The 27932-nt window shown below is 36.0% G+C and overlaps 1 protein-coding gene and 1 long non-coding RNA gene across 2 annotated transcripts; both read right to left on the reverse strand.

The window, feature by feature from the left end:
- Nucleotides 1–6290: 6290 nt before the first annotated feature.
- LOC143453177 (uncharacterized) lies at nt 6291–6925 on the reverse strand. The gene is made up of 3 exons (XR_013115137.1): nt 6756–6925; nt 6607–6673; nt 6291–6518 (listed from the first exon to the last, which is right to left on the reverse strand). It is a non-coding gene; the product is annotated as an uncharacterized LOC143453177 (long non-coding RNA).
- A 622-nt stretch (nt 6926–7547) lies between these two features.
- LOC143451833 (uncharacterized) lies at nt 7548–27341 on the reverse strand. Its single transcript, XM_076952579.1, has 17 exons — nt 27184–27341; nt 26937–27059; nt 26631–26777; nt 26436–26525; nt 25943–26065; nt 25547–25612; nt 25008–25118; nt 24230–24360; nt 23641–23881; nt 23160–23243; nt 22551–22604; nt 22043–22153; nt 17100–18091; nt 16696–17026; nt 16368–16448; nt 8439–8525; nt 7548–7813 (listed from the first exon to the last, which is right to left on the reverse strand). Exons 1-17 carry the CDS (start codon nt 27326–27328, stop codon nt 7548–7550), a joined length of 3183 nt encoding a protein of 1060 aa, XP_076808694.1. The 5' UTR covers nt 27329–27341.
- Nucleotides 27342–27932: the final 591 nt, after the last annotated feature.

Below are 27932 nucleotides of genomic sequence, written 5' to 3' on the forward strand. Positions count from 1 at the left end.
AAAGATATGTAAAAAATCCAAGCCTGAAATCTATAGTTTTGCTTCCTATAGCGGATTGCAAAGCAGCACATCGTCATAGTAGAGTAAAACTTGCAGGGCGCCATGGTAACTTGAACATAAAGGGTGCTGTTGAAATACTAAGCCAGATTCAAAATTGCTATAGCATCGATTCATACAAACTTCTTCGTGGTACTTTTTATATGTTACAAAAAGATTTGTTTTTCAACCAAAGAAGTGATTGTGATTCTTAAAGAAACATAATAATACAAATGTGGAGCCGTAATTATTCGCCTCTTTTCACTCATTCCAATCACTTTCATTAAATAAGCAAAAGTTATTTCCTGTGGCAAGCTTAAGCCAAAGTTTCTCAGGAAAAGTTTTTCTTGTAAATGTACAGTTTTGAATTTTTCATACTGACCGACAATCGGATGTATTTGCTTCATAATGCGATTGACGGTAGTTTGCTGATCACAAGAAGTTTCTTCACTTTCTTCAGTTGATAATTCAGTATAGTAAGAACATCGTAAATCGTTCGGCTGATATTGTTTAAAGAAGGTTTTTAAAACTCAACCAAGTTATCAATTACAGCGTGAAAATAGAAATGGTTCCACCTGTTTAAATGGTCAAAGCAACGTTTGCGGTATTGAAACGGCAACAAGAATGAGGACAAATATTTGGTGTTCATGGTTTTATTTGTTTAATTTTCTATTAAGTATAGGTTATATTTATATTATCTCGTATTATATCATAATTTGTCAACGTCAAACGCGCGCTTTTCTCGCTTCCTTTCATGCTTAATTCGGCATTCAACTATCAAGTGAATGTAGTTTCATTTCAGGGGATTATTCAGTTTTATTCTGTGAAGTCATTTTTGTTTAGTGAGAAACAATTTAACGACAAAACGCAATATAATTTATTTGTAAACGCAGCGATTTACACCTTCATACTTTTTCAGTAACAAAGTATTTCTTACCTGTGTGATATGTTGCTTTTTTATGCTCAAACAAAAACACGCCGCATCTTTTTCGCAAATCCCAAGCGCGTTTGTAGAATCAACGTTTTCATCACAACTTTATCATCCACTGCATTGATCCTCTTTTATTGAAACGTTCCCTCTTTGTTCTCCGGCTTCAGAAACTTGCTCATCACTGTTTAAATTATCTCTCTGTAGCCTGTCCAAATGCGTTTTTGTGCAGTGTCTTTTCAGGCTTCAATAATGCTGGTAGCTTTTTCTGCAACTTTCAATTTGACAAGCCTAAAGAAAAGTAGAGTGTCGAACATGTTCCTGTAATTGGCTGAGGTAAAGTCGAATGAAATTGCGTGTATATTTCTATGGTTTCTATTTTCTGATAGTTGGTACGGTTTATACAAACAAAGGGCTCCGTGATTTACCACCCAAATCCTTCAACGTTTTGGAGAACTGTACATAAACTATTGCGGCTAACGATTACATGCAGGCAAACTAACTGGTCAATGAAAAGGGAATTGAGGGCAGTGACTGGAGAGTATTTAGCCGAAAAGAAAAAGCCTCAAAAGAAGTTGGAGATTATCCAACAAACCAACCAATAAATAACAAAATTGTGGATGACGTCTTACACAAGTCTCTAATAATATACTTTCTTTTCAAACACCACGCTGTACGAGATGGACCCTTGGTTACGAAACCTCGCTTTCAAGAATGCTTTGCATCAAACATTAAATCATTCATTAAAGGAATTGAAGCTTCGTTGGCAATTCTGTTTTAATTCCAAGTAGATACATTTAGCAGTATACGCACTATATCAACATAGTAGATACATAGTATATCGTAGTATATGTTATATTGCGCGAAATGCAAAAAGGGACAACGAAATTCTCAGCATTGCTTAATAGCTCTAAAATTATTTCTACATTTCCATAAAATTAAAGAAGTATTTACTTTTTGACAAAATAGCACCGTACTCTTAAGACCATTTTAACCCACTGTTTCCTACACTGCGTAACACGGGTCTAGATTGTCGCTGCAAGGGAACGTTAACAGGTTTAATACGTTTAATAGGTTGGCGATATGGCGCGCACCGGCTTTCTTATATCCTGTTGGTGAATCAGTCGCCCACCACTTACCGGCAAACTTTGGTCGTACGAACTGGAATATAAGTATTTTAGCTTCAGTGAATCCTGGATCTATTCTTGTCAGTACCATAATTATGTTTCACCATTTTTAATATAGTGAACGACATAATACAATATTGTGACGACAAAGTGAGTGAACGACATAATACACTAATAACTTCGAACAACATTTAACCTTAAAAATGTTTGACTTGTCAGTTAATACAGTTCATCATATATAGTCTATACATGATGAACTATACAGTATAGCCTATACCAGTGGTCCCCAACCTTTTTTTCTCCGCGGACCGATCTACGTTTGATAATTCTACCGCGACCCACTAAAAGGGTGGGGGAGAAAAATACTCTTGAATACTGGCTAAATAACCCCAGCCTGTGAAAATAAAAGTTTGCGCGCCTCCTAAAAAACTGAATGTAACAAACTTACTCTCCTGATTAAAGGGCATCGGGCAGTTAGAATGGGCAAGGGATACTAAATTAGGGATACTAAGACTAGCTGATACACTCAAGATAACAATTCAAGAATTTTAGCATATAACAAGGGCTTGTGATGTAATAAACTAAGGTTATTATGCGATAAAATGGCCTCTCCAGACAATCGATTTCGAGAACTCAAGCGTCCCTACGCAACAAAAGGGGTTCCCACACTAATTAACAGTACCCTGTGCGGACCGGTATCAACTGACTTACGGACCGGTACTGGTCCGCGGACCGGGGGTTGGGGACCACTGGCCTATACCACGTGTAAGACCTAATGCCAGCTAAGTGCCAGTGCTAAGTGATACTTGGAACCAGGCTTGAATTTTCTTAAGAGGTTCACCACGAAAGTGTGTAGTTTTAATCTAATAAGTGCGTAGCACTCAGTACACATGCCTACATTAGTTTAGATATTTTCTGCAAAAGATGTTCTTCAGGGGGCCCGATGAGAAGCCAAAAAAATGAATTTTTAAGCTCTTATTAATGCCGAAATTTGCTGAACAGCGCCGTCACCCGAAGATGGCATAAGCACAGCATAAGTCGTTTGATGCACTGATGCCCACAAGGTGTATAAAGTTTGTGGATAAAATTGCTGGAAGAGCTTTGATTGGAATAATCACTCGACAAAATTAAAGCAACTTAAAAAATTGAATTAAAAAAAACAAAATACGTTCTTATAAAAACACACATATATATATACGTATATACAAAGACCTGCGGAAGGGATACGTGAAATATACATTGCAATCCTGCCAATAAATCTTGATTTTCAAAACCTGGATTGTAATTTTGTATAAGTAAGTCATATTTATTTTATAAACCACGATTTCTGAGCGTCTAGTTGTGAGCTTGTTCTTGCAAACGAGAACTTGTCAAGTCTATAACTATGAAAGAGGTCGTTTGCGTCGTTATTGTTCCGGTTTAGGCTTTTCATTTAAAACGAAACTTCTTCGGACCAAATATATAATAGAATATAATAACATATAATATTTCACAATAGTGAATGTAAGGCTCCGCAGACTTGACTTGCAAAGGATTGTACAAAACCATTCGCAACATGAATGGATGTGAAGGATTATTATTACACGGAGTAGGCTATAAATTTACTTTCAACGCTGCGGTTGAACGTACCGTCGGTTTGATCGCAGCATTCTTGGTCAACTTGGGTTGAGCCCAGGCCTGGGTTGAGCGAGTGATCAACTACTTCGATGACTGCAAACGTCACAAAGATCGTTCATTCAGATTTGGAAGGTCTCAACATCCGGATGACGACAAAGTCCTCTCACTGAAAGATAAACTGAGAGCCAGGTGGTTCTACTGCGCACGTGCAAGATCTCTATGAGCTTTTATAAGTTTTGAAGGCGAGCGCTACATCAGTTTATTGGTTAATTTAAAAATTGTTTCGACAAAACTAATGGTGAGGAAGCTGTAGGTAAGTATGCGGGTAATGGAAAAGTTTCTTGACGTAATTTGATGTAAATACCTCATCAACATTAAAATGTATTTAACTTTGTTTAAGCTCTGCCAACTGGTCGACGAGTATCGGAAATGAATTTTGAGTAATTGTGATGTCGATGACGACAACGTCGGACAATAAATGAACATTGCAAAACATGGCCGATGGAGATGGAGATTGTTGCAGCCCACATAGTCTGTCAAAGTACAACGAACTTTTACCTCAGCGGTCCGATGTTTGGAGCTTCATGCGTCGCTTTGCTGCGGGGTCCACTAAAGAATATCATCTAATTTAGAGAGCTGTTGAGCTCTATCTTTGAATGGGATTCCGGCGAACTCGAATTTCTTCGCCAGACGAAGAACAATGAGCTCAGGCACAAGGCTGGGGTGAGAATGCCATCGCAAGCGGCCGTCAGCAAAGACGAGATGGCCCGGAATTGTCTTCGCAAAACCAGAGGCATCTCTGTCACGACTTCAAAGGTAGAAGCCTTGGTCGATCCTTCAGCTTCCCGATGGATGTTATTGGAGTTCTCATCCTGAAAGAGGAAATCTTTGAGATCTTACAAAAGCAAACGTATCAATTATTACGCATCCAGGACCTCGACGAGTCTTGCTTTACACCTTAACTGGCCATCGTGAAAAGGATGAGGCATAACTGCCAGTTTTTCGCTGCGCAAGAGAGTCAACTTCCCTGGAGAGTTTTTATTTCCACCTCAATAGGTTTATACCAAGTGTGTGTGCTCGCTAATGTTGCACGAAATTACGCAACGTACGTAATCACGTAACGGAGCTCCTGTTACGAACGTTTGCTACAAATTACGTTATCACGCACTTTACTGTTTTTGGTACAATCTATGCACACAAACCATCGTTAAATAGCTTTTTATCTCTATGCATTCTCTGTGTAAATACAATTGAAATGCGACATCTGCACTCGGCTCTTTGCCCACTTTGCCGTTTTTCAAAGCCGGGCAACAGCAGAAAACGATGTTGGTGTCGTGTCGTCATAACAGTCCTTTGATAACTATTGCTAAAACCATAAACCGAGTATGGAAATATGGCAGTGACACTGCTAAGCTGTTAAAGTGATATCAGACTGCACAAAGCCCACGACAAATATCGCTTTTGCGTCTCATGCAAAAGTAGATCACGCACGACATCGACAAACTTACGAGTCTCAACACAATGATGTCAGCTTAAAAACAAAGCGTTTATATCGAACCTCTAAAACAAGGTTCTGACGTGCTGCTGTGCATTGTGTTGCGTATTAAGTTGTATCCTTTTCACCGTTTTGTTGTTGAATTAGTCTCAAAGGTATAATTTTTAGTCACTACATAAAATGATGTTCTTACAGCAGTCCTTAAACCTAGCGTTGCTTGTGCAAAAAAAGAACGAAGTGCGAATAATCCCTAAAAGGGAGCGCGGGCGTGGTTCCGTTCCGACGTTGACAAAAGAGCTTTTGCTAGCTCAAACCAAATAAACAAATAAACTGCTTAACTTCTCGAGATCGTTCCTAAACAATAGGAACTCGTGCCTTAATATGAGAGTAATAATAGAGCATACAGTTCATCTCGAGTCGTTAAGCAGTTTATGAAGCGTAACAAGGAAAACTTTTTCACTCCCCGCATTTTGATAGGAGCATACAGTGGGCAGACGCTGGTATTTTAAAGCGGGCTTTAAAACAATTTTCCCCGCTCCACAACGCAATTCAAAATACGTCACTGCTTGCTAACCTGGTTGTTATTAGCACTTAGTTTAAGCAAAGACGCAGTTTCTTTACACATCTCAGGAACGCATAAAATCGACTGTTTTCGTAAATTTCCAGCCGAACAACTCGTAGCGAAAGTTGCAGCAGGAAGCTAATCCCCTGATATAACTCTGTGTGTTTGATGTCTTGCCCCAACTTCACGCCGAGCTGTTATTATTATTACTGCTATTATTTGTCTGCGTCAAGATGATATAAAAATTTTGGTAGCTTATATTTCTGTTAATCATTGGTTACAAGGTAGAGGCAGCATTCGAGGCGGATGCTTTAGCCTACAAGCCATAGCACAAGTCTCATTAGATTTGAGCAGATATAAGCAATTTAGAGCTGAACTCTACAAAGCAATTAGCGATGATAAAAATCTACTTATAACGCTTGGGCAGAAATGTGATGCTAAAAATATTGACACAAAACCAATTTCTGTCTTACAACAAATTTTATTTCCACAAATCTCACTCTGGATATTTCAAATCACAAAAAATCAGTAAATCTAAAATATTACAGCAAATTCACCATTTAACATAATGCAGTGAATATTTATTTGAATAAACATGTCTAACAACTATAATTATGACATCACTATTAGTTTATGTACAAATATAAATCAATTTTATCAATGAATTAGTAAATCTGTAGATGGTGCATCTGGTTGAGCGATCGCTCGATGTCGCAGAAGTCTGCGGCTCGAATCCCGGCCACGACGCAATTCCTTTTATAAAAGTGAATCGATGTGAAGAAGGAATTTTACCAAAATTGAATTAAAATAGAATTTCTGTTTAAAAATGAAACTTACTTACCATTATTTCGTCAGCAGTGATTGCGCGGAGTGAGTATGAAGCGATTACCAACATAAACTTCCAACCGCTATAAATTAAAAATTTGGTTAAAAGTTAATTTTCTGTGCAAAGTTCAAGTTGACACAAACATGACAAGATATAAAGAATACCGAGCCATGAAGCTGGTCAAGGGCGAGATGAATTTTTTGTTTCTCGCTCGAATTTGCGGAGTAACTTCCATCTTCGAAGCAACCAATCATGTTCAGACCTTCTTCAATTTTAGTGAAAAATTCTGGTCCAGGAATGTCTTTGATTATGTTGCCATAGATGTCCAACTCTTTTACCTGCAGATGAAATGTTTGTAAACTACAACCTGGTGTATTGATGAAGCTAATATATAACTACATACATGTTAATATTACCATTAATTGGTTAATAACTAACCAGCACCACGTGGTCATATTTAGGCCTAACCTACTGGTCCAACACAAATTCTTGGTTTTTGAATTAAATAGAAATAATTTTGAGCGGCCAATTAAAACTGGTATCGAGTATTAGTTGTAGAAACAAATCCTGATAATAAGTTTGCAAAAATATTTTCAGTTTTAAAAAAATTAAAACTTTTCTGTTGACCAAAAATTAACCGGTACATGCCAGGCTAAAACTGATCCAACAAAATTTTGTCATTTTTTCATTAAAAAGAGGAAATTTTAAGCGACCAAGTTTATCGCAGATTCCACATTCCTTGTAGATTCAAGTAATCATTAAACCGTCGCAAAATTATTCTGCAATTTTATATAAATTAGCACAAAATATACGAGCTACACTGCCCAGTAATCTCAACAAACTGCCTTGAAAAATATCTTCGTACTAGTTATTATGACGTCATAAGAACAAATGTAAACAATTCATTATGACGTCATATGCTGTTCTAAGCAAACGATAAAAAGTTGAATAAATCGTCAAACCTTTCCAGGCATCTCAGAGATCGCCGAAATTAATCTTTCCACATCACCAGGGGAGAAGCAGCTGCTCAGATCAAGCTTCTTTAACTCCTTTTGTTGTTTCCTTAAAACGTCACAAAAGATCGCGGCTTCCGATGATGACAATTTCAATGAAGACAGCATCATCTCTGTTGGAAAGCACAGTGACGCCATATTGAAGAGTTCCATGTCGCTGGATTCGTTTAATTCGCATAAAATCGAAATATATCTGCGTCTGTCGTCCCCTAAACAAACATAATAGTTAATTATTTACCGGTTGTAATTCGCCGCGTTATAGAAATAAATTTAAGACGGAAATTTTACATGTTTAAGCGACAAAGTCAAGTTGAAATTAAATTATCTGTTTGGGACGAATTAAAAAAGAATCAGGCATTTTAAACTGAAGATAAACTTAATACAACAACCAGAATTTATCTAAATGACATGTGGCCTATTTAGCCGGCAAATATTTTCACCAGAATTACCGGCAGCCTACTAAGCTAGGCTCTGTACACTAGCACTGGCGATATGTTTGCAATAGACATGTAAACTACAAAACTTACCTTTACTTGGCCTAGTAGGCTGCTGTATTAATCTACCAGTGATTATGTGGAAATATTTCCCGGCTAAATAGGCTACATGTCATTTCAATCAATTTTCACAAAATATTATCACACAAATATTTTCACATCATCACCAGTCTGCCAGCAGCCTTACTGTACTAGGCCAAGTAAAGGTAAGTTTTCAAATTCAACATAAATGTGTGTTCTGCTGCACATAATGCATGTCTATGGCAAATAATACATAACATGCACATGCAGTTTATTCATTTATTTGCAGATTTAGGACAAAGTCAGAAAATAAACTTACCTGACCAATCACTCCACTGCAGTTTCTCAAATCGTACCAGCTGTGACTTTAGTGCTTCTATCCAAATCCTCCTCTTCTCAGCAACATCTGGAGATAAATTATTATCAAGCTTAATACTGACAGGTGACAAATATAGTCTAGGCCTAGACGAAATGGCTTGCAATGAAATGTAGGCTAGAATGCAGTGAATTGTACTAATTTTAAATATCGCACATTTTTTTGCATATTCTTGCTGTATACCACCAAATTTTTGATTTTCTGACTGAGTGGCTGCCATTTACTGAAGTTGCAGTTTTGATTTACCAAACTGTGCGAATAGCTGCTCATAAAACAGACAATTATTTTATCGTTTTGATGCTGATTACTACAGTTTGATAACACTATTTTCATCCAAATTTGATAAACAGTAGTCTTCGAAATAGGCACAGTATATATATTGCTAAAAACAAAAAAATGGGTTGCAGTAATATTTTCAGACTGCATGTTAAGAGCAGTTGCTAGAGCATCTTTTATTATATAATGGTTATACAGTATATAACAAATAGAACGCATTGTTCTAAATAATAAGCAAACTGTGCATGAGACTGTTTTATTATAAAGTACATGGATCACGAACTGTAAGGGGTGGGCAGTCAGTACTTTGAAATTACCGTCGGTAACGGTACTTGGCAATGAAGGATCCAACGGTTCCAGATTTGGTAATATTTCAAAAAAGTAGTCAGGTACTTTGCCAGTACTCGGTACCAAACTTCTTTTCGTACAGTGGATCATGTTACAAGAATACAAGTGCAACTTTTGCTGATATTATGGCTCCGCTAAAGGTTACTTCAGGTCAAAAAACATGTGATCTGACTCTATGCGACTTTATTAGACATTCGTAGATTAAAAAAGAGAAAAAAACACTAAAATTGAAATCAAGTTTCAATCAAAATGAAATTTAAAAAAAAAACATCTAAAAACCTTGAAGTAATCATTTTAAAAGTACCAAGCACTGGGAAAGACTCTTGAACTCTTACCGCTTTATTAGACATTTGTAGATTAAAAAAGAGCAAAAAGCACTAAAATTGAAATCAAGTTTCAATTAAAATGAAATTTTAAAAAACAAACTTCTGAAAACCTTGAAGTTATCATTTTAAAAGTACCAAGCACTGGGACCAACTTATATTTCTGTTCTCTAAAAGTAAGGATGGTATCGGTACTGAATATAGTACCGCGATACAATAATTTGGTACTATAGTACTGCTGTACTGCCCACCTCTGCCAACTGTACTAAATCTTGTTCAATAACCGATGCTTGATTGGTGGGGAATCATCTCTGAGGTCGTGTAAAAACTATCTTCTAAAACCATATTAGCAAAGAGAAATAAGCGAAATTATTACACTGCATGTTAATGCATTAGACTTCGTTTATTATGACTATCTTCAGACCAGACCATTTTGGTCACAATATCGGAATAGTCACAATAACCAAATCTGCAAGCCTGATACAGCGCCATACACCAAGCAGTATCGACACAGTGAGAAACAAATTGACTAAACTTTCTAAAATCTCATACATTTCTTACATGGTGCGAAAGAAAACTCCCATGGCACAGTCATTCCTGTCACATTGCACAATTGACAAAGAAACAATGGAGGAATAAAATTGAAAAAGTGATCGTAATACTCAAACACTGGTAATAATAAACAGAGACATTTGTATGGCAAAGTTTGGGACTATATCAACATGATCATATAAAGCGGGTGGTCATATTAAGCCAACTTTATTGCATATAAATGTGTAGCACACCATCTGGTGGCTATCATTTTTTACATGAGTGGGTAGGGGCTGCCAGTGTAAAATAGCATAAGTGTTAGCCTAAACCATATTTGAGCTATATTATTTTCTGTTGGCCGAGACACCAAACAGAAACAGGTTTTGCTTGCTTTAGTAGTAGTGCTGTAATTGCTTTTGTAATAATAAGTAGAGGAGTACTGAATCAGTTTCAAAACTAAATTTTTGAAAAAACAATTGACACATTGCAACCAAACCATGTATTATAGTATTGTAAACGTTTGTATTATACAGTTGACTGTAACTGTGCTTGTGCTCCAAATTAGTTTATTCTAATTTTCTGCTAGTATGTTTATTTGTGATTTTCAGTGTCAAAATACTTGTATATAGCAAAATGGCAATATAAATGACTTCCAGCTGTGACACAAAATTTGTAAATTAGTAATTAAATTGCAATACATTTGTTCTGTTTTAAATTTTATGAAATTTATATTCATAGAATGACAACTCATGTGCAAAACAGCCACTGATGTATTCCTCCACCACCTGCACTCAACCTCAGAGACATGCGCAACAAACACGATGTCTGTCTTAAGTGGCAACCATTCCACAAACATCACATGCATTTGTTTGACGTGAACGCCACCTTGTGCTGCTAGAAAAATGCTATCAAACTGCAACAGACCTGATTGAACTGTGTGTCAAACCAAAACCGATGAAAATCAATGAAAAGCCTTATTTAAGTACCGGCTTATAACAGAAGTTACAATGCTGAAACTGATCAATAGTTAGTCAAACCAAAAGTCAACCACAGACTCTTACTCCAGTAACAACTACAAAGTGATCACATGATTTGGCAATGGACATTGTTTATATTACTGCAACAATGTTCGTCATTATTCCTTAAAACAGAGTAAACATTGTATTCTGTGCTGCATTTGCCACAATGAGACACTGACCAAAGAAACATTTCATACAACTTATATATTTGTATATATATTGTCAGGGCTGGTCTTAGGCCATTGCCAGTGATTTAAACAACTTGGGCTCCATGCTGCTTAGTATCAAAACAAAAATAGCATTTCTTTGCGCAAATCACAATGTTCTCAATTCGTTCTCGAAGTGTTATTATTTAACTTTCTCGAAAGAGAATGTGAACTTGGTGAAAACATATCACAAAGCAAAGATATGATGAGAGCTGATTTGCAAAGAGTTTATATTTGGTTAACGTTGTTATGAATATTATTTGATTAAGTTATTTCAAATTGGCAAAAAAATGCCCACTATCAGTTCTTGCATTGGGTTCATGCTTAGTAAGGCCTGTTTTGTATACAATACAACACAAAAATGACATTTATGGACTGGCTGTGTTGAATGGTGTGGAAATGACAATGCACAAATTACAGTTAATGCCACGGAACTTACCAGCAATGTGCGAAAATAAATGTACCCAATATTGAGCTTTATACCACCCAAATAGATATGTGTAAATCTATTCATTCAAGTAATGTAGAAAATGTTGTATCGATGTTTGTGTAGCAATTGTAATACAGTAAAAGCTCATTAACTTGACTTCATTTGAATGGAAATTCAACCAATTTAAGGCAACTTAACCTAATAAAATGCATGTAAACTACTAATAGTCACAATTGTTCTTTTTGTTTCTCAGAGCATAGTTAGCACTAATTATCTCAACATTAGTGAAAAATTCATTTTCAGTAGAAATAAACATAAACACCATAGTGACCATGCCATCATGCTCTCCACATTACATAGACGAATTGCTTCTATTGGCACACAACTTGGACCAGCTGCTTTACCTATTTTCATTTTGTACATCGCTCTCCTAACCTCCTGGACTGTGATTTCCTTCACGGGTCCAACATTTTTCTTAGATTTTAGTGTGATATCCCACAGGTTTTCTTCATTCAGTAACTTTTCGCAATATTCCTTCCACAACTTCAACCTATCTGCTAGCTGGATCTGTAACTGTCCATCATGACTTCTCATACAAGGGCTACCAACAATATGTCTTTTACACATTGCCTTTGTTCTTGCCATGCGATAGTTGTGCCTTATCCTTTCTTCCATTCTCATTTCCTCAATCCTTTGTTTGTTTGTTTGTGTGTTTGTCATATATTTACGTTAATAGGTATGTGAACTACTAAAAATAATTTCAAGTGTTTTTGTGGTTTCAAGGCCATAAATAGCTCCTGTTATCTCATCAATGGTAAAAAATCATTCAATGTAAAAACAGCATAACAGTATTAACACCATAACGATTTGCTTAACAAATGGGTTGTCATAGGCTAAAAATTCAAAGTTCTCTAAGCTAATTATTTTTTTACTATATTCTACTCAAATATAAAGTTGACTCCGGTGCATAAAATTTAAGAACCTAAGTCAAGGGCTACTGAAATATACACAACATTAGAAACATTTGTAATGTGAAGAATTAACTAAACTTGACGGTGACACAACGTTTATGTCCTGCCAAACGCAGACGCTAAAAACTTTGTTCTTTCACTTTATGTTGTCTCAGAATGCATGTTTTTGTCTTTGAGGCCTTGCCACAACTGCCTGACTTATTTGTGGCAGTTATCATTATCATCGATATAGCTATTTTTGCAACCATCTGTGTCAGCACAATTTTTCGCTCCACATCTTTACGGTGAAATATAAAATGAATAAAACCAAGAAAGAAAGCAGTTCAGAAAGGTTACTTTGATTAATGATAATCTAGGCTAGGCCAACAGCACCAGATCTACTGTAAGTAGCAATAACAGTTGGACATTACCTTTTACAAGCAAAAACAAATAGTGATAAATATGCAACCATTATCCCAGTCATATTTTTATGGTAAAATGCAGCCAATTTTACTTTACTCATGTAATTTAATTGGTTGCTTTTGGTCAATTGTATATTTTTACTAAATTGCAGCTCTAGTCAGTAACAGAGTAGTTTTACTTAAATGGTCTACTTAAGTAGTTGTGTTCATGGGCCATAGTGGAACGCTTGGCAACTGCACCCTTAAGATTTTTGTAGACTATGTTTGCTGCACCCAAACGTTTCACATTTATTTACTTCCCAAAAAAGAGCCCACAGTCACTGCACTTTTCTTTCCAGATGTCCAGCAAAATGTACCATTTTACACCAGGTAAACCTAATTTTAGATGTCTTGCACCCTGGAGATCTTGTCCAAAAATTCCATGCTTTCCAGTCTGGTTTATGGGTACTTTTACCTAAGTAATTTTTACACCAAAATAACATACCTGAGTAGGTTTACCGAAAGCTGAAGTAGTCAATGTTTTAGTTCAAAGATAATTTGCAGTAATTTTCATTTGCAATGACATCTGCACAAACTATTTATATACAATCTATAATTTGAATTTCAAGTAACAATGCTCTGACAAAGAACAAAACTATGTCTGAAACTAATTAGCTTCATAAGACTATGTATTTTCCTGCAGTTGTATTGCTTTTAGTAAGATCTTGATACTTTGTCCTTTCACAACCTCATATTTTTGATCGATAACTATCAGTACTGGTACTCCTTAAACTACTTGAATCGGCTAAATAGCTGAGTGGTTCGACCACTGGCAATGTAATATATGTGACTCAGGTTCCGTGTTCAACACCCAGTGGCGCCTCAACATTGTGATGCAAGGACAAGGCATTAACAACACTTGCTCCTGTTCAGTGGCCCTGGTGGACAGTTCTAAATTCGAGCAATACTATAAAAAAATCAAACTAAAAAATGTACGTGACAATCGTAACTTACACAAAGGCTACCTCAGAAAGCTGGGCTCAAGCGATGAGGAATCATGGAGTAGTTTTGAACAGCAATACTTGTAGTAGAGCAAATTTTTTCGGAGTAATAATACTTTTACTTATGTAACTGATGTGGTTACTTTGACCACCACTGCCAAACTGCGTAATAGTGTTCAAGTTATCTAACCTTAAGTAACAACCTGCATAAATATAAAGCTGTGTTTTTACCAACATATGGGAGTATTTCTGGAAACCAAATGAGTATTCTATTGTTATCATCTGTATGTATTACCAAGTATTATACCTAGTAGGCTATTTTGTCAAGAACTTATAACCTATCTGGTTTTACCTGCTGCCAGGTTCTTCACTGATTTCACCATACACAGGAACGTGGCTTAATCTCCAGCAACTTGTCTTAAATTAGCACTGAGTATAGGCTAGAGTCAAGACCATACATAAAAGGTGTTTTTTGTCATAGTCATCGGCTTATTTTTCTGTATAATAACATACAGGGAGTTTGCAAAACCTATATCGGTGGTGCTGATGTCTGATGTGTAGCCTGACTATTCCGGCGACAGAAAAAGCTCCCTTTCTCAATGTCATAATAGTGTCAATTTCAGCTTCCCATTAACCTACTTACTTCTGGATTACAACAGAATTTTGACAACTGCTAAACCGTGCAAGCACAATTTCAAAGGTAACTTTAGCAGTTCCCGGACTAGATCGGTTTGTTATCAAAAGAATACAATGAACCTATCACGTGACTTTGTTATTGTTTTGATTATTTTCAAATCAATGACGCAACAGATAAAATCAGACGACATCTTCACAATAGTTTATGTATTTTTAGACGATGTTTTTACGATGACGCTTTCAAATTGCTTTTTTCAATTTACCTGTTATGGGTATGTAGGTCTATGTTTTTATATAGTACGACATAAACCCGTTTTTTTTTTAAAAAACAAGTAACTGCGTAAATTAAATGTAAAAATATTGCATATTTTTGTGTTTAGTCAATAAAAGTCCACTAGTAAGATATGGTGCTTAGTAACCAAGTGTTTCTTAGCGGCCTACCAGTAGACTGATCCAGCCGTGTCCTTTATCGCAATAGCAGTTTTAACTGGGCACATCATCAAATTTCTTCTTGACGTCACCAAATGCCAGTTACCAGTTGTGCCAGTCACCACTGTTACCAGTTGTACGCCAGTTTTTACTAACACCCGCCAATTAACAGGAAAAAGTTACAAAACCGAAAAGGCTTAAAACGTCCTCGACAGAAATAACGTTGATATTTGCTGGTAACAACTAGCACGACCACTAAACCTTTATGCCAGTAGCTATGTATCTCACCAAACAACAAATAATTTCTCACATCAGCACAATGAACATGAAATATAATAACCTACGTTGGCTGGCTGCTGGCGAGACTCTGATGAATGGTTTCTGGTAGCCTATGCAGTTTCTAACTGCAATTTTGTAAAGCCTGGCAATCGTCCCTAAAGTAATGGCGGAAAACTGGAATGATCTGTTGGTAGAGGTGCCATTTTGTTTGTTATATTTGTAATCTTTACAAATTTTCTGTCTGAATACTAGCAAGTAGACGACCAAAGTACGGTACTAACTTATATTTCGATATCTCTAGCACAAACAATGTGTCTATGTAAATGGTGTGTAAACTGGGTAGTCACAAAGGTTTTAACTGTGTCTGTATCAGGTCTAACAAGTGTGTTGGTAAACTCTGGGCTATCTTTTGATGACAAACCACTAAATATAAACAAAAAAATTTAACAAAATAAAAAGCTTAATACGTTTACTCAGAAATAAAGCTACACAAAGTACCCAGGACAACATAATAAATATAAAAATTACTTTCAAAGTAACCTTCAAATCAATTCAAACAAACCATAAACCATTTGCATCACGAACAAAACCAATAACACAACCCTGGTCTGGTAGGATATTATTCTCTTTAAATCTTGTAAAACTTCTATTGACTTTCTACGGATGCCAATAAGCTATCCACTTTTCCTTCATCGAACCTTACTTTTCTGAACAAATTTCTAACAATATCTAATCTATATTATTGTACAAAATCTCAACCCAGTGGTTCTCTCTAACTACAACACATATTTCTGCAATGTAGATATAAATTTGAAATTACATTATTAAATTTGGGTAATCTTAAACTGATCACTTTTGTTAAGAGTTTTAATGTAAAAATAGCGATGGTTGAAATTACCAGTACAATTCACATAGATCAGAGTCAAACTTATGACATTTCATAATTGCGTTACACTTATCTCAAAGTGAAATAGAATCAAGCATAATCAAGCATATAGAAAAACATAGGCCTATATACCGACACGCAATGAACATCAACTAACCTGATGGCGACAGACCTTTCATGGAAAATGTGCTTCTTGTCTGCATGTTTGTTGACAACACTGGACCTCTGCCATGACAATCTTAAAGATGGACCAGTTAAAACATGTTACGCTAATACAATAACAGAACAAGTTTGCTATAAAGAAAGAAAACGATGTTTTTTTTGTTGTAGAGTTGGCCAAAACATCAAGAATCAACGAATGTGTTCAGGAACTTCATTGATTTTAATTTATGAATCACCTACTTCTAAAGCAGATGTGTAATTGCTGAGCAACAGCAAATTATCAGCTAGTGCTTAAGATGACCAATTTAATAAAGTGGACATACCTCGGAGCATATCTATTAACAAGCCACAAATGAATCGTCGAATGACTGACCACTTCTCATCAGCAAAAGCCTCGTTTGTAACAAAAATCTGAAATTCAGCCAGCGACATTTGGCTAATGAAGTACCAAGCCGTGAAACACTCTTGAAACATTTGATGTGAGAAGAAGTACTTCTGGTCGCCATCAAAAACGCGTTGTGACAATCCACTATAAGCATGAAGTGCCACTATGATATCCTGGACATCATCAGTTGAAAGACCTTCTTCTTCCATTTCGGTTGGTGTAATGACAACCGTTGACTTTTTAGTGGCATTGTAAGCCAACCTGCTAATCTGCAATGCAATAAAGACACATTATGATGAATACTTGCAACAAGCTTTGAATGACCAGTTATAATCTGAAAACCTGCAGTATGAGCGCAGTGATATCAGGGTGCCGTGTGCTATCACTACGTCTCAAACCCTCCAAAACGGTAGCAAAAACACGAGTTGTTGTGGTGATTTCTCCAACATCTTTTGAAGGATTTAGAGAAGCTGTGATAACTAACTGAAACAATAACGGATTGTAACACAATGAAAACACAGCAGGAGCGTTTTGAGAAAGTTGAAACCACAAACTTTTAGCACGTGTACCAGTGTAAGCGTAAAATAGTGATTTCATGTTATCATAAGACAAATCACGAATAAAAATGGTACGGTTTGGTTGCAAGGTGTGAGAAAGATTAAGCATGCTATGAGGTCGTGAAGTAATTATGATTTTAACACCAGCAAGGTATTTTTCATTAAAAAGGCCAGCAATGATATTTTGCACAGATTGTTTAGTGTCATAAGTGCGTCTAGCAAACTTCTTAAATGTGAAATCGGCCTGGTCCAGCCCGTCAAAAACCAGTAGACACTGGCTTTGATTGTTTTTAACCCACTCAAATGCGTTTTTCCAGGTTTCCTCATCTAAATTAGGATAATTAATGTTAATTAGCATCTCAGGTAAAGTGAGCTTGTCATCATCGGGTAAATCCATTAAGTTGATGTGAAAGGTAGTGAACTCCTCAGTTTTCGCAAGACGCTTGGACAGGGTCGATTTCCCTGCACCGGGGTTCCCGATCATACCGGTGTAGCGTTTGTCTGACCTCACCAGGTCATCGAAGTCAATACTTCTCTCATGTGATATGTCCTTTAAGTCATCAGTAGATGGGACATATCTTTTTTGCTTAGGAGCTGCTTCTCCTTGATAAAACGTCACTTCGGCAAGGTTGGGATGCACCACAGGAAAGTTTTGTAGTGGTACGTTGATGCCAGCTTGGGGCCGAAGATCAGCTTCTCGATGTTTCTTTTGCTCCTGCCTGACTTTTTCAATGGCTTCTTGTTCTTTAATCCTTCTTTCTGTGTCCTTTCGATGTTCTGTTAAACAACACAAGAAATGAGTTTTAATAAACAAACAGTATCTACTTCGATAAAGCTGAAATAACTTACAAAGTTCCAAGCATTGTTTCCTAAAACCAAACTTTGATTTAATATTGTGCAAATAGGCAAATCATAAGGTATAGCGATTTAAATACTAAGTAAAGTAGCGTTATGTTTCAAAAGAAATACCACTAAATGTTTCTGTGCAATTACCGATTACTTTTCGGCTTGTGACAACCGAACCATAACCACGTGACTCTGTGTTACGTCATAAGCCTACGTGTGGAAAACATCTGAATTGGAAGCGATCATGTGGAGGCCTCGTGATCAGAAACAAAGAGGAAACCGTACCACGATTGGCATGGCATAACTATTTGAAATACATACGTCAGAATTGAGAGGCCAAAACTAGCCAAGATCGTGCGACTTTTCGAAGTCAACAACGAAACGAACAGAAAAAAGATTTTTGCATTACAAAGAAGTTACGTCATCATATAAATAAGCGGTGCATTTTCAAGGAGGAGAGAGAAAAGAAGGAGAAAACAAAGTTAATTTTTATTAATTATTTTATTAAGTTAGTGTATTAAGTTAAGTAATTTTTATTTTATTAGTTAGTTAGTGAACTGAGTGCGTTGAAGCCAAAACGTGAATACTTCGATTACATTATATCGGGCGACTGGAAGCTGTAAATAAAAATGTTCTCTGTTCTCTGCTGTGGTGTTCATTTCTTTGCAGGCAATCAAATCGATAAGTAAGTGTGCGTTAAATTGCATTTATATATTGATATAAACGGAGCAATCAAATTTAACGGTCAGAAGAGAGAGACTCATCAGCCAACAAGGACGATAGCCAAATAAAAGACAGCTATGCAATGTGACGATTTGTAGACATTGCTTAATTCGAAATAAGTCATAGTGACATCATAATTACGTCAAATACGGCCAGGCAACCATCAAAAGCGTCATAGGCCGGGACCTAAGAAAACATATTTCAACAGAAATGTCACTAAAACGGAGCTTTCTGGAAGCAAACTTTGGATGCATACTTGTGTGCTGGCCATACAGTCAGCATAAATAGGGAAATCACATCGCTTCACAAGATCACTAAATCACTAGCTTCACTAGACATGGTTACATGGTTACATGGTGACGGTGCGGTTAGAGCGCTTGACTCGTTGTAGCCTACTTTAACCCTAGAACTACCAGAATTTTTTACTTCGACCCTTGCGTTTAATATGAAGGCTTTTTAAGGAAATTTACCATTTTTCTCATATATTTTTATAGAAATTAGATTAGACATTTTGACCTTTGTCTTTAATGACCTCACACTGTTTTAATTGTTTCGTTTTGCACACTAACAAAATCATTGTGTGAAGTCAATGTTCTCTGGATTTAAATAATTTGCTTAGTTTTTTGAAGTGCTTATCGTGATTTTGAGATAAGTGCAGTGACTTTTTGACGGCGGAAACTTTGCGGAAGACAAGGAATTTGTCATTGATAACAAGCAGCAAGAAACTAATCTAGTTGATAGCCTTGTAAAGTTGCTTGAAGGATACCAGTAATCTTACAGCAGTCCTAGCCAGCGAGTATCTGAAATTTTATAGTTGAGCGTTACATAGCGGCCTTTGCTGTGTTCTACAGACATTCTGTAGCTATTAGTCTCAGACACCGGTTTTTGTTTCAGACTTTAACGCTGTTGCTACTGTTAGGGCAAATGCTAAATTGTAATTTGTAGTGTGCAGTTATCTACTATGTCTAGGTTTACAGCAGATAGAAGGTATAATTCACAAGAAGTTCTTCGAATTCTTCGAGTTGATGAAGACTCAGATGAAGAAGACTTTGATGAGCCAGAACCAAGCATACGTGAGATTGACAAAGAGTTTGACATAGAGCAAGATGTTGCGCAAGAAGAAAGTAGTTCGGAAAATGATGTCTCTACTTCGCCAAACAGAGACAAGATAGTCAGTAGAGATGGTACCATTTGGGCACCTGAGTTTCCAACACAAAATGGACGTGCAAGTAAACGAAATATAATTAAAACAAGGCCAGGTACTAAACAGTTCATTCTTGCACTGGTAGACAATGCAAAAGATGTGTTTCAAGAGTTATGGGGTCATAGAAACATTGAACACATTATGGAATTCACAATAGCCGAAGCTCAGCGACAAGGGGATAGCGAATTTTCCCTCAGGAAAGAAGAGTTGGATGCGTTTTTTGGCCTGTGTCTTCTTCGAGGAGTTTTGAAAGGAAGGGATGAACCGCTAACAAATTTCTGGGATTTAGAATATGGTCGACCTATGTTTTCGGAGACTATGGGTAGGAGCAAATTTCAATCAATTATTCTATACATACGATTTGATGACAAAACTTCAAGGCAGCGTCGCCGACAATCTGACAAGTTTGCGGCAATTCGAGATTTGTGGAATGCAGTGATGGACAACTGCCAAAAGTCTTATTTTCCTCATTCACATGTTACAGTCGATGAGCAACTTTTCCCTTGCAGATCAAGGTAAGGCTACATATACTTGTTGTTGCATACAATTACCATATCTGTACTCTCTGTGTCAATTTATATTCGTATCAACATTTAGATGCTCATTCATACAGTACATGCCCCAAAAACCAGCGAAATTTGGTATAAAGTTTTGGATGTTGTGCGATGCTACGACCTACTACGTTTTGCAAGCTTTTCCTTATGTTGGAAAAGAAGACCGGGAAGGTGGACTTGGGGAGCATGTGGTATTGTCGTTGATGGAAGCTTACAAGAACTGTGGGCTCAATGTAACTACTGACAACTTCTTTACATCATTGGCTCTTGCTAGGAAGTTACTTGAGAGGAACACTACAATTATTGACACTATCAGATCCCATCGCCGAGAAATTCCCTCTGATGTTCAGCTTGGAAAAAATACGCCACTGTACACTTCAAAATTTGTTTTCACACATTCCCAAGAAAATATTATGCTTCACAGTTATAAAGCGAAGAAGAATAAAGTAGTGCATCTACTTTCTTCACTTCACAATGTTATGGAGGTAGATGATAAAGCCAAGAAGAAACCAAGGGCTATTCTAGACTACAACGCCCAATAAGGGTGGGGTGGATACCACTGATGAAATGCTCCGCGCTTACTCTACTAAGGCAGCATCACGAAGATGGCCACTTGCTGCATTTTTCAACTTGTTGGACATTGTGACACTGGATGCATACGTAATATGCAAAGATGTGCAAATAACAATTAAAAAGAGAAGGGATTTAATTATCGAACTGGCTGAAAAGCTGTGCCTAGCAGAGAAAAACAGAAGACGTACAGTTCTCCAAGTTTTTCATCTGAAACGCACACGAGAACATGCTGAAGAAGAAGTACCACTCAATAAAAGAACCAAATGTAAAATATGCCAGTCAAACAAAACAAGGGTACAATGTTCTAACTGTTCAAAGTTTGTTTGTGGAACGTGTAGTACACCTGTGTGTAAAAGTTGTTTCGAAATGTAACTGAACAAATGAATATTTTCGGCTTAGGGGTCAATTGACCCCTGTGGTAATTCACCGTTTTTCATTCCAAAACACCTGTTTTGAAAAAAAATTTCCATTGTCGTGTTGATGATGTGTCAAATACCCAGAAAGAATAAAAGTAAAAAAGTTTGAGGTTCCTAGCAGAAAACACTTCTTGTTAAAATAAAAATAAAATTGCAAAAGGGTCAATTGACCCCTGTGGTAGTCCTAGGGTTAACCAGTGTTCGATACCCATTGCACTTTCGTTGTAATGCCCTTGCATTTGTTTTTCTGTCTACAGTATTTGAAAAAAGCATATTCACACAGAACTTTGGCAGAGTTTGACCTGAGTGATATTATGAAGTCTACTTATAGGCTTAACTCGAGTAAAATTTTTAAACCGATGTATAAATAATACTTTAAAAAGGTGCAATGTTGCACACTTCCAAAACATACCTGCAGATGAAGTCGTTGGTAGATTGGCAACTGAGGGGATGGTACTTGGTGTTGCAGTTTGTGAAGTTGATGCTGAAATTGGTTGTTTAGGTTGCGTAAGACCGGTTTGCTCTAAAATATGAACACATTATATAAAGCATGAAGGTTTAGTTGCAAGCAACAAATAATAACTTGCAAATTAAAAATCATATAATTTTAAACCGTTGATTTTAGCAACTTCAAGAAAATTTGCAAATATACCAGATGTTGTAAAGATGGACAATTAAAAGCCTAAATAAACTCAGCACACAATAATGATGACTGTAACAATGGTATAGGCGTATCAGATCATTTAGCATTTAGATGCATTAGCTTTAAAGCATGAATATTTAAAAAGGGAACTGCATAAGGTTATATATATATTTATAAATCGGAACAGATGCAGAATGCACATGTTATTTTCCTCAGCAACTACGGCATATAAAATAAACATTAATGGTCCATTAAATACATCATTGTATATACTAACCTGCTTTATTTGTCTCCAAACCTTTTGTGAATTGCTGTTGTTCACTGGGATGATCTATGGAACAGGTAAAAAAGAGTTATGCATCGTTGAAAGGAAAAAGGTTCTTAGGAATCATTTTGGTTTTGGTTCCAAACCCAAATAAATACAAGCCATGACAGTGCAAAAATGCAAAAACTTGACTAAAAGTTTAAATTGTTTCTTAATCGTTGCTATGTACAGCTGCAATCTGTTAAAAAACGGTAGTATGATAATAATAAAAGCAGTTTGGTTGTAAAAAATAATTGGTTTAGACGGTTTAATTGGTTTAATTGGTTTAATTGGTTTAATTGGTTTAATTTAATTTAATTTAATTTGGTTTAATTGCATTTAACTAAAATTTAGTTTAGCAAAAAAAGGCGTAATGAGAAATCGAACACGCAATAATTACAAAACGTGCCAGCAGTTTTGTAAAATTCAAATTATTAATATTCCTGGAAGTAACAGTAGATAAAAGCATAAAAACTAACAACAAATGAAATAAAATGAATTAATAACAAATAATAACTTCAGTTAATTTTTTAATAATAAAATGTTGTGAAAATTCCTACTTTAAATTTTGAGTTTAATTACCTATTTCTTGGATAAGTTTGTCAAAGTTACCCTCAAATGATTCTTTGCTAAAATCGTAGTAGAGTTTTCCCGACACCAAAAGAGCTTTTGATAAAATTTGTAAAAATAAAAATGTTATCTGTGGTGAAAGCTGGCGATAAAAATCAATTCAGTAAAGAATATCGAAAAGTAAAAATAGAAACAAACATTAACATAACCTTATATAAATGATTAGTTAAGGCAAGGGCAGAATATATAGCACTCTTAAAGTTAACATTGATTTATCGCCACAAGATTTCGTATACTTGAGTTTGCGTCTTCTGGTGTAACAATTATGATGAATAATGAAAATAACAATACTAAATTTGATGTTACCATTCAAACGTTAAGCAACATCCCATTTTGTGACGTAGTAATCAGTTTTAAAAATCAACGAGTTATAGGCATTAAAATGCGTTGAAAACAACCAAGCACAAATTAAAAGTATAATAAAAATGCATACCTGTCCAGCCTTCCATTTTATAATTGTCTTGGGTGATAATGGGTATTATACGTTTTCTCTTGTCAGCAGCAAGTTTGCCTTCCCTTTGGCAGTTTTCACTGAGTTTATAATTTTCAGACAGAAACATGAGGACCAGGTAAGCGTTGTCAACAGCTTCATACATTTTGTCATAAATGTCTCCTCTCATCTCGTTTTTATCAATCCACACTTTGTAACCAGTGGCAGAGAGCTCATCGGATATCTGCAAAAAGGGCGAAAAAATGAAACTAGATTGTTAAGTTAAGTTTGTGAGTAGCTAAATTGCAACTCTTCTGCTTTCGTAATCTTTCTAAAACCAACAAACGGTTTCGGTTATTAGTAATTTGCAAAATAACTCTAAGGCGAAAACGGAGTAGAGCATTTTATAACATCCACGTCATCTAAGTGATGGTTTTGCTGATATTTAGGATATGTTTATAAAATAAAACTTTCTTCTTGACCCTAGCACAAATATTTAAATTGAGAGTGATTTTTTGATAATTGATTCTATTAACATTTCGTGTATTTCGTTAAAACATGTACACTGAGATCATAAAATATATTTACAAACCTTATGAGCGAGATCCTTTGAATCATTCCAGTTATAACTGATCATTATATGCTGGTTGCCTTTGTTGTTATCCTGGTGTTGATTGGCTCCAAGTCCACAAGGTAAATTTGTTGCTTGCGGATTATTAGTTTCTGAAATAAGATGTAACATTTAAGCAAAGATGCAATGCTCTTGCGCCGCTGTTGGAGAAGAGAAGCACGAAGCACTTAGTTAGAGGGTGACACATGTAAAATAGTTCAGGAATTGATTAGCTTTTAACTCGCACGCAATATATGAGTTGAAGCATCTCTCAATAATCACAACAAAGAACTTTGCAATCACTGAAAACTAACTCCAGCCAAATTGTATGATATCACACACATTTCCACCGACATGGCTTGATTTTGCACGATATCTGATAATCAAACATTATTGAGATATAATTATACCTATGAATTATGTTGAATACAATGTTTTGTAGCAGAAATAAATAATTTTGAACCAAATTTAACGTTTGAAAGTGTGCTTTAGTCACCAGGTGAAGATAAAATGTCTTTAGATTTTTCTAACGTAAACTAATCTTTTTTCTAGGTTATTCTTAACTTTTTTTTAATTTCATGTAAAACTTTTTTTCCTGTTTACAGTATTTAAAAAAAGCAGATTCACACAAGACTTTAGCAGACTTTGACCTGAATGAGATTATGAAGTCTACTTATAGGTTTAACTCGAGTAACATTTTTAAACCGATGTATAAATAAAACTTTAAAAAGGTGCAATGTTGAACACTTCCAAAACATACCTGCAGATGAGGTCGTTGGTAGACTGGCAACTGAGGGGCTGGTACTTGGTACTTCAGTTTGGGAAGTTGATGCTGAAATTGGTAGTTTAGGTTGCGTCAAACCTGTTTGATCTAAGATATGAACACATTATATAAAGCATGAAGCTTTAGTTGCAAGCAAAAAATAATAACTTGCAAATAAAAGTTTATATAAAATTAAACCGCTGATTTTAGCATCTTCATGAAAATTTGCAAATATACCAAATGTTGTCAAGATGGAAAATTACAAGCCAAAACGAACTTAGCACACAATAATGATGACTGTAATAATGGTATAGGTGCCTCAGATCATTTAGCAAATTGCTTCTTATACAATGTTTGTGAGTGGTGTATGGGGTATTATTAATCAACAACCACGTTGCATTCATACGCTTGAAAGTTATGCCCCACAACCCCACAAATAGAATTAACAGATGTGTAAAATCCAATCATGTCCCAAACAAGAGCAAGGACTTTTAAATTTAGTTAATAAATAAGCAAACATAATTAAGTTAACTTACATAATACACCACTCGTGTTCCTTTCTGCACGACATATTGTTGGTTGTTTGGAAACGTTTCCAGAAGCTGCGATACAACAGAGATTAAAAGTGTTTAAATTAAAATCACTGAAACCAGTTTACTGAAAATAGAAATAAGCACAATGAATGTTAGCAAAAGTAAAATAAATACAAAAACATTAAACTGTGTTTTTAAGATAATATTTAATTTTATATTATTGCATTTTCTAAAAACAAAAGTGATATATTTGAATATGATACAAACAGAAATTAAACGTATTGAATATACACGTTGTATTTCGGATTTTAATTAACTGTAGGATTTGTAACTTATTTAAACAAAACATGATTAATACAAACAATATTCACTGCTTTTTGTCTATTATCTAATCATTACTTGTAGAAGGTATCTCAGTGTTCAAAGCATTGGATTGATTGGTCACTTCTGAGATGTCTGTGTGGGGCTCAACATGTGGATTTGCTTCGATCGTTTGCTTTGGATGGGTCACATCAGATGGATCTAGAGATGACCACGTGAACGATTTGTGTAAAATAGAATGAGGGAACAAGAGCACGTGGTAAGCAGGTGCACGTAATTGTACAAACAAGAGCAAGGGCTTTTGATTTTAGTTAATAAATAAGCAAACGTCCATAAGTTAATTTACCTAATACCCGGCTCGTGTTCGTTCATGCACGAAAGTGCGCCGTGTTCCAAAAGTAGAAATTAATGAATGTATTCACAAACCAAGCAAATACAGAGACATTTAACTTTACTATACTGCGAAGGGAGTTTGTTATTAAACAGTATTACATTTCTTGAACACAAAAGCGATATTATTAGAGAAGCGATTTCAATTAGCTTTGAACAAACGTTAGCACATCTATTACACCTTGTGGTTGGGTGTTTAATTGGGGAGGATCAAAGGGATTATTTGCCGACTCCTGATGCTCAGTGCTTAGTTTAAATCTTTTTGCAGAATCTATTAAACATCTTTTAAACTCAATGAAAGAAAAACAATGTGATACCATAATGAAAGAAAAGAAGAATTTTACAAGGAAAAATTGCACGGTATTATAATGTTTACCTAAAGGATTTGTTTGTTTCACTTTAACTCGTGTTGGTGTTATATTTTTAGAATCCCTGATGTCCATTTGACTATATTCTCTGTTGTCTTGATATCGTCTTTCATCGCGGAGATTAAATTGAGGAGCATTGATGATCACAACTGATCCTGTGTAACGCAGTTAAATGCAAAGACAGTCATTTGTAAAAAAACGCAGTAAAATTATCAAAAAAATCATATTAGAAAAAATACAAATAGTAAATTAAAAATACAAATACAGACTCTACCCTAAGTATTTCACGACAATTGCGTGCTTAACAGCTTTACTTTCAGCCACTCTGCTTGCAAGCTCAATCAACCCTGGATCGACTCTACTTAAATCACTCTGAGAAGCTTCAGCATTTTCCATTGTTTGCAAGACTTGATTTCCGGCATCTGCAGACTCTGGATCTAAAGCAAAGGAAAAACAAAAAAAATTATTTTTTCATTAAATTTAAACAAAAACATCAAAAAGTTCCTATTATTAAGTACAGCAAAGACAAAGACTTAATCTTTTTAATCTCAGATTACTCACTATCAGGCATCCCCGCTTGTCTTGCAACAGCACGTGATGTTCCAGGTTGTTCATCACTTTCACCTGATGAGCTCTCTTCATTGTCATCAGGTTGTACAAGTTGAGGTTTATCTTCGGTCAATCTTTGCTCTTCTGGCTTCGACATACTTCAACGTTGCAGTAATTATCTTAGATTATGTTTTATACCTGGTCAAAATTGTTGATGACGTAAAAGTTTTCCAAAAAATAAAAAAGACGTAAGCAGAATGTTTACGAAAAGAAATTAACTGGGAAATGTAAACTGTTGTAATAGATGTCCAGATCACATTGTTTTACACATCCTGACTCAGGATGGTATAGCCTTCTACAGTATTTGCCAGAATTGAATTCCAGAGCTGTTTTTTGTCTGCCAGAATTCCTGGAGCAGCCTGGTTGTCGTTGCCTGGCAGCTCTCAGAGTTCTTAAAGCAGGGTTGTTTCCAGCTGAAAATCTTGGAGCAACTTCATGCCCGCCTAAGTTGTGTTCCGGTGAAGCCTCGTTTCCGCCAAAGCTCCAAACCATAAATCGGACCGAAACCGAAACAAAACCATTGCCAACGGAAATTCAAAGCCGCTTCTTCTCTGCCGGATTTCCAAAACTGCCTCATTGCCGCTGGAGTACAAGAGCTGTTTCATTACCTTCGAAGTTTCAGCGCCGCCGCGTTGCTGCCGGCATTCGAGAACCGCCACCCTGCCGTCAGAGTTGCAGAACAATCTTCTTGCCGCCGGAGA

Source organism: Clavelina lepadiformis, chromosome 4 (genome assembly GCF_947623445.1).
Source record: "Clavelina lepadiformis chromosome 4, kaClaLepa1.1, whole genome shotgun sequence".
NCBI lineage: Eukaryota > Metazoa > Chordata > Ascidiacea > Aplousobranchia > Clavelinidae > Clavelina > Clavelina lepadiformis.

Excerpts from the sequence above, each read along its gene's own strand:
- LOC143451833 (XM_076952579.1), bottom strand. The coding sequence starts at position 27,328 with ATGTCGAAGCCAGAAGAGCAAAGATTGACCGAAGATAAACCTCAACTT. Across the intron at positions 23,882-24,229 it reads CAAAGGATCTCGCTCATAAG|ATATCCGATGAGCTCTCTGC; the intron begins GTTTGTAAATAT and ends CCCTTTTTGCAG. Across the intron at positions 18,092-22,042 it reads ACCAACGACTTCATCTGCAG|AACATCGAAAGGACACAGAA; the intron begins GTATGTTTTGGA and ends GTTGTTTAACAG.